The following is a 7751-nucleotide window of genomic DNA, read 5'->3' on the forward strand; positions in this document are numbered from 1 at the left end:
ATCTTTTTCGATGGACTGAAAATGGTTCCTCGTCTTGAAACCCACTGTACTCACGTGAAGGGTGGGTTTTGCGGTGAGCATTTAAGAAATCTAATTCGAAGTAAATTGAGTAATCCCCAGAGCTAGACTTCGGGAGGAGCTCACTGCCATCAATGGTGATGATGGTACAAGCAGAATCTGACCTCGGACGTCTCAGTTTGTCCAAGACTTTAGAAACTGCATTTACCCGACTCAACATATTTTTCCGCTACTATTTCCCGTGTGGAATAACCATCTGGGAAGGCTTTCAAGAGGAAAGAATACTGGCAGTGGTTCAAAGAACTAAACAAGTGCTATAAGTGAGGGACAAGAGGGAAAATAAACAGTGCATGTTCTGCTCCGGGTGGAAGCAACTACAGATTCTGCTAGGGGAAGGTGGTCTACTGATTGCAGTGTGCTTTTTATTTTTTATTTTTTGAACAACCAATGCTTAATGCTGACATAGTCAAAGTCCCATATCAGTCATCGAGTTAACGTCACCTAAACCCATCCTCTAAAATGCCTAGGCGAACTGTTAAATTGAGGGCAACCTGTGGGAATCACTAGTTGGGAATTGGGATTACCAATTATAAAGAATGAACTGCTCCTCTCTATGTTATTGTTGAACTTTTGAATCTCTCCTAGAGAAAGAAAGGGCCAACCAAAGAATGGTTAAAAAACAGAGAGAGAGAGAGAGAGAGAACAGAGAAGAGAAAGGCATGAGAAGAGCTTCACTACCCTTAATCAAATCAAACATTTTCAAAGTAACATCTAAAGATATTATAGCTGTCTGTAATGGTAGTTGTATATTGTATATAACGACCTCGTCAACAAGAAGAGGAAAAAGATCAAAAAAGGGTAAGAAAAAGTTGATACATGGTACAAGTATGGATGTAATACAAAAGTTAGTCTAAAGCTGGTGAACCCCAGCGGCATGAGAAGCCATTAGATAAAACCCAGTCATTATCATGAACAAAATGGGGAAACTATACAAAAAACAAGGGAAAAGAGATCAAATTTGAAATTTGTTAGTTACTCAAGTTCATGCTAGTAGGAGGAACAAAATGACTCCAAATTTCGGATAGACCCAAATTTTCTTCTCCACTCTGCCTTCTTCACTCCTCTACATATCAAATTCTCTGAGAACCAAACCCTGCAATGCAGATGCAGACAAAATCAATCCTTACTACTTTCGCATTTAGAGAAAGACGATGGGCCTGATATTTGACAATAAAGATGCCAACTAAACAACGAATTCTTGAACCAATTCTAAATTTGTCAATGACAAAGACTAGGCAAACAAACAAAGAAAGACAAAAACCAGAATGAGAAATGCCAAAGATGCAAAACCTGCACATGCACTAAAATAACACTCAGACAACTGCACTACTAACACACACACACACACACACACACACACACATCCTTCATAAGGCAATCTTACAGAAGCAAACTTGGCATCATGGACATCTAAATATGTAGTGAAAATAAAAACTCTTATCTTGAAGAAAACTTCTACACATTGGCACATCGAAAAACTTGCATGTTGGCAAAGCAGCAAAAAGAAAGTATAAGAAAACTTCTGAGTTGGCAAAGCAGCAAATATAAGCATAGACGCCACGAAGGAGAAGATACATAAGAGGGAATCATGACACAGAATAAAGTTGTTAGTGTACTGCGCCTATGAGATGTACTTCATCCAACACACCCATACTACGATTGTATCACCAGTACACTTTTTTCTGTAGTACCATATAACATACAAGAGAAAACCTAATCAAATATTAACATGTAACTCCTTAGACTTTTCAGATCATCAATATAGGTCCAATAATAACGTTAATTCCTCATTTTGCCTTTCCATGTTTCCTTGTGTAATTCTTTATTATCCATTTTTATGAAAATGGAAAAGCAAATGCTTTTGAACTCCAACAATTGGTTGATCAGTTACTGTTGGTAACCACAAAGAATATCGTAGAAAGATGCCAGGACTATATGCAAATAATAGCTACAGAAACAAAGAAACAAGTTTCTCTTGAGTATTTGCTTAATCTGCTTGTTCACTAACTTGGGAAGTTTTAATATATTATCAGAGATGAGTTCTTAAAACCTATAAATTTTTTCCCAAAGTGTCGGAAACTTTTTAACCAAAATCTAGTGTCCTTGTGGGTCATGTTCTTGACTAATAACCTCTGCTAATGTCCATCTATACCATGCCCACAAGATGTTGATCTTCAACCATGCATCTCTTAAAGCCTTTTGCTCATGACCACACAGGCTGCACAGCCACCAGCACCATTAACGAGTTTAGAGGTTGCTGATTTCTTGAATCGATGAATTCTACCCCACCAGCTCTGCAACACGTGCACGTTAGCTGTAGTTATCGCTGCCACTAAACATGCTTCACACACTCTATATGAGATAAGCCTTGTTATGCTCGCATGCTCCACACGCTTCACATAGATGCACTCCTTACACACAACAAGCCTTGCACGTGCTTTACACGGGCACATGACACTCATGCTCCAATCACCCAACAGGCCTGAGTCCTGAATGCCTCACACCCACACACAAAGATCGCAATCCAACTCCAACCAGTTTCCTACATGGTCTTGCCAAACCTGGGTTCAGATCATTCAAAACTTGTATCCAGTCAACAAGGTCCATATCAAATCTATCCTTTTTTTTTTTTTTTTTATAAGTGGTCTTGTCTGAACTTAGCCCACTCAACCTTACCTAGCTCTTCCATCTCACCCAGTCCAAGGTTTGAAAAAAAAAACAAAAACCTACACAACTGACACCCATGCTATCCATGTTTGGACCTATCAATACACAAACAACATATGCCTACATACAGTCCCCATATGCCTTCACATGGTTCGATACGCCTCAGGTTTAAACCTTGAGTTTGAAGGAGTATGTTAATGTACTCCAACTACCATATATACTTCACCTACCATACCACTACTGCAACCATAGAACCTGTATCAAACTTGTATTTCTCTAGTACTACATACTTCTAAAAAAAAAACCTCTCTTGTAATACGTGACAGAAAATCAAGTCAACAGAAAAGATGTAGCCCCTTGGACTTTACAAGCTGTGAATGTAAGCTTTTAGGCCAAACCACATTCATTCCTTGTTTTCTTTCATTTCTATATCCTTCTAGTTTTTCTTTACTTTCTTCTTCCATTTTTTAAAAAGTTTAACGAGAATGACGATGAGGGTAAGCCATGGAGCATACAGATATGGCAATATGATGGTTACATTTGAGGGTGATAACCCATGTCTCTGGCAATTGAGGCCACTTTGTGTGTCTGTATAACTACGGAAATGGTGAAACTTGATCTGTACAGTTCAGAACAGATGTCCAAGACTCCAAAAGCCTATCACTAAAATTAAGGTTAATTGATAACAATGTCCAAATTTTAAAAGCAAGGCTAAAAATCATGAGCATGCATGACACCCATACAACCTTTCTGGTATATATTTTTTCGACTTAAGGTCCAAGGTTCAACACCTCATGGGTGCAAACAATCCTTTGGGGCTACACCCATAGTGAAAAGCTAGCGATTTAACCAGTTCCGTGAAGGGAAACTTCCAAGAGTACGGTGCACAGACCAGGCTTTACTTTGCAAGGGTGGGTCCAAAGGGCCCTGCCTTGGAGAGGTTCCCCGACAAAAATATATATATTGTCACATGCCTTCTAGCTCCTTTTCCAGATCAACAAGCACTGAATCATACTTTCTCACTTAATCTTTAAACTAAATTCAAAGAAATTCAGCAGCGTTCCTGAGCTTGTTTATTTTTCCACTGTAAGTCAGAGATATTTGGGAAATGTCTGGTTTAGTTGATTGACATCTCTCAATCCTTCCAACTTATGGAAAAAAAAAACCATCTCTCTATCCTTCAGATTATCTGTGGAATCAAGAATCAGATCTCAAAGTTTAACTAGTCATATGGCATATCATTGCAAAATTACTTCCATTCTCTATATTGATATTAATCATTGAAATTTATGATAGATTGTTATTTACGTCTCAAGCTTCCAATGATGGAGGCTAGAACATCATGCCACAGACCTTCATTATTTAAACACAGATCAGGAATTAAAAGATACAATGGACAACAGCAATTAGATATATTGGTTAGTTTAGGATTCTTAATGTTCAGCCAAAGCCATACAAGCGGCTTCAACTTACTTATCAAAGTCTACACCAGATAGTACACTATTTGTTAAAATCATCCAGGGGATCAAGTTGTGCGTTGATAACAGAAATACAGATCAATAATAGCAATGCATTACACAATGGACTTCAATGTTATAATCTATTGAGGTTACTATAATCAATTGAATCCACAGTGGGATTAAAAATTCCGAATAAAATATTTCCAACTTCCCTTCTATCAATCTTGATCACTTCGATCTGCACAAAAAATCCTAATCCTAACACGGCACCAAAATTACAGACTAAAGGGAAAACACGCTTCATTATTTTCTCTTTTTCATCGTACCTCCTTTAAGCAAAGTTGCAGTAAGAGATTTTAGGCATTGCTCTGCAGTCTGCATTCTAAATGCAGTTTTTTTTTTTTTTTTTTTTTTTTTTTTTTTTTTTTTTTTTTTTTTTTTTTTTTTCTTTTTGTTGTTGGGGTGGGGGGGTGGTGGTGTGGTGGTGTACCCTTTTTTTCATAGAAGCATTTTCCTTTTCCTTTTGGGGTATTGAAGTTCATCACTCCGCAAAACCATTATATTAAAGTAGAACAATGACCGACCAAAGACAGCCATTTGACACATTTGCCCAAAAGAGCCCATCTCAAACAACAAATCACAAGCTTCAACTCCAATTTATACAGACCAACATCAACAAACACGGAAAGGAGAAAACAGAACAAAGACAAAAACTTCATAAAAAAAAACAGCCATCTGAAACCATAAGACTTCAAATCAAATTTTCACATAACAATACAAGAAGGGCAAATAAAGTAACTGAAAGAAAACCAACATAACAATATTCAAATAATATAATTACCAGTATCAAGCTAGATAGAAGATATCATCAGTCATTAGAAGAATGTACTGCAAAATCCTCAAAGGGGCATTCCCAAAATCCAATGGGGGCAACCTCAACTCCCTAATTCTGCACTCTCCACCACTCCCACCATCTCCATTTACCCGCCCTAACCGAACCCGGCTGGACCCGACCTTCCTGAACAAATACACCAAATTCCCACCAGAAACCCGCCCATCCCCGGAATCCGAAGATGGGTTTTGGTTGGTCTTGAAAAGGGTCCAACCCATTCCTGCCAGAGACCGAGAAAAGCCATCCATGGTGTCTATTCGATTGCCTGTAAGCCGGGAGAAGAGAGAGAGTGAGCAACAATCCCAGTTACTCGTGGTGTCGGCGGTTGCTTTGCTAGGGGAATGGGCGACCTTGATAAAGGCTAGTTTGAAGAGGCCTTTGGAAAGTGTCACAAAGGAGCGGAGGTGGGTGAGAGAGGCCGTAGTCAGTGAAGGAAATGGGAGGGGAACGGCATCATTTGGTAAGTAGGAGGATGAGAGCGATGAGGATGACCACGATATGGGGTATGGTGATGATGAGGAGGAGGTTGATGGGGATGAGGAGGATGACGATGATGATGGGTATGCAAAAATGATGTGAGAGAGAGATGGAGTGGGGTACAAGTCCATGCCCATGTCTCTGGCTATGGTGGCGAGTCTGTATGTGTCTGTGATGAGCTCTTTTGTTGGGAGGAATAGGAGTAGTGGGGATTTTATTATGGTGATTTTGTCAGCGCTGGTTTTGAATCTCCTTCTTCTTCTCTGCTTGTGACGGGAAAGGACATCATTGGCATCTCGAGCAAGATGGTCATTGTCATCGCGGTCACAGGATTGCTGCAAAGGGTTGTTAATGGTTTCTCCCAAGACCAGAGCGCGTACCAGCTTTAGTGGGAGCATCTTCGCTTTTCCTTTCTCTCTCTCATATGGGAAGGCATTTCCTTATCTCTCTCTATTAGTGACAGACTGAATATCTTGAACAATCTTGAACAGCCAACCGTATCCCCTTTGCTTCTTGAACAAAGAGACAAGAGAGAGTGGTTTTTCTTCATTTTTGACTATATGTCCATTTTGCTTTCCTAAACTTTCTCTACTAAGGTCATATGAAAGCAATAAGGTCTCATTAACGCCTGTCCAAACTTTAAGATAGTAAGAAGGTACACAGATTAATTTCATAACATCTATTTTTATCTAGGTGAAGAGGCAAAAATATCTTCAGTTTTTTGTCTGAATTTATTGACTTTTAAGTGGGAAATAGATATACATATAAAGTAAATTTTACGATATTTTTTTATCGCCTGTATAATTATTTTGAGTAACATTGAATGAGTAATAAGAGAAATAATAATTACAGTCGTAAATGTCTACGCGTCACACAATTATTTAAAAATAAATAAATAAATACGAGATTCACATAAAAAAAGTAATAATTTTTTAATAATAGACATCACTTTTTTCAAAATGATTATACGTTACTTATACACTTCACAACTATATAAAATATTATTCGAGTAATAAGTATCGTACGATTAACTTTAGTGTCTATCTCTGTTTCTCTCATGTTAGGACAAGAATTTGTGACCAAAACCTTGATCCGGTGAAAATTTTCTGAAAATCCTAAAAAACTATCTAATCCAAATGATTTTGTTGCCATTAGTATTGTGAGTAAGTGGTAGACCAAGCATGGGCTCAAGTATTATCATTTTATCATAAAATATTATATCATTAAAACCGCTTATATCCTCTTTAACTTTTAACGTAACGGTAAAAGATTGAAACATTAACTAAAATAATTGACTAAGTTATAAGATTGGTACAATCCTGCAAGCAAAAGACACCCCTTTAACCTGTTCTGCCGTATGACTTACGAGTGAAGTTGCATTGACCCATAAAGTAAAATGTATCTATAACTACAATTTTACTTACACGTAACTATATGTGTTTATGTGCTAGTTATTAAAAATAATGAAAATTTTAAAATTTGAAACTTGAAATTTAAATTAAAATAGAAAATAATAATAAAATGAGGCTGACACTTAGTACGTATAATAGTATAAAAAAAATTATAGGTACATGTAACACTGTTCTCAAACAAAACAGCTTCTAAATTAAAAAAATAAATAAATAAAATAAAGGAAGAAGAGAGAGAGAAGCTCCACACATTACAAGACATCGAATTTTTTAGCTTAGAAATAAATTTCATTCCACTTTTTTGCAATTTCACTCAAAAAAATATAGTTACAAGTATAATTATGTACTAATCTGTGCATTAATATAATGTAATTGGTCAAAAAGTAGATTTTATTAAAAACAATGTTAATTTAAATTTTAAGTATGAATAAATCAGTATTAATATACAGATTAGTGCGCAACTATACTTGCATGTAGCAAAACTCTTTCACTATATGGTCATCGATCCTCGTTCCTTTACGCTTGATTTTGAGCCAAATCCAGCCAGTAACTTTACCTGTCTTCTCTCTGTAGCCCCTTAAACGGAATCTCAAAGTAGCCTGGTGACCACTGACCGAAAAGCACCACACCATGGTTTCTTGGGGACCGGTTGATAGTAATGTTAGAAGTAGTCCCCAAAAGGGCCAAAAACTGTACTGCATCAACCAATGCCAAGAATCTTTAACGTTATCTTCATGTTTCAATGGCTGAGAAATCATTGTCTGCATT

The 7751-nt window shown here is 37.2% G+C and overlaps 1 protein-coding gene across 2 annotated transcripts; it reads right to left on the reverse strand.

Moving 5' to 3' along the window:
• Positions 1-774: 774 nt before the first annotated feature.
• On the reverse strand, positions 775-6142 carry LOC122303334. Of its 2 annotated transcripts, none has more exons than XM_043115084.1 (2): positions 5024-6142; positions 775-1171 (listed from the first exon to the last, which is right to left on the reverse strand). In XM_043115084.1, the coding sequence occupies exon 1, from the start codon at positions 5970-5972 to the stop codon at positions 5052-5054; it is 921 nt and encodes a 306-aa protein (XP_042971018.1). In that variant the 5' UTR covers positions 5973-6142; the 3' UTR covers positions 775-1171; positions 5024-5051. The 2 variants fall into 2 exon arrangements, with proteins under 2 accessions (XP_042971018.1, XP_042971017.1); XM_043115083.1 differs by having other exon boundaries at positions 5047-6140.
• Positions 6143-7751: the final 1609 nt, after the last annotated feature.

The sequence above is a fragment of the Carya illinoinensis genome, chromosome 3 (assembly GCF_018687715.1).
Source record: "Carya illinoinensis cultivar Pawnee chromosome 3, C.illinoinensisPawnee_v1, whole genome shotgun sequence".
Classification (NCBI taxonomy): domain Eukaryota; kingdom Viridiplantae; phylum Streptophyta; class Magnoliopsida; order Fagales; family Juglandaceae; genus Carya; species Carya illinoinensis.

What these genes read in the sequence shown, in the direction of transcription:
- LOC122303334 (XM_043115084.1), bottom strand. Translation starts at nt 5,972, where the DNA reads ATGCTCCCACTAAAGCTGGTACGCGCTCTGGTCTTGGGAGAAACCATT.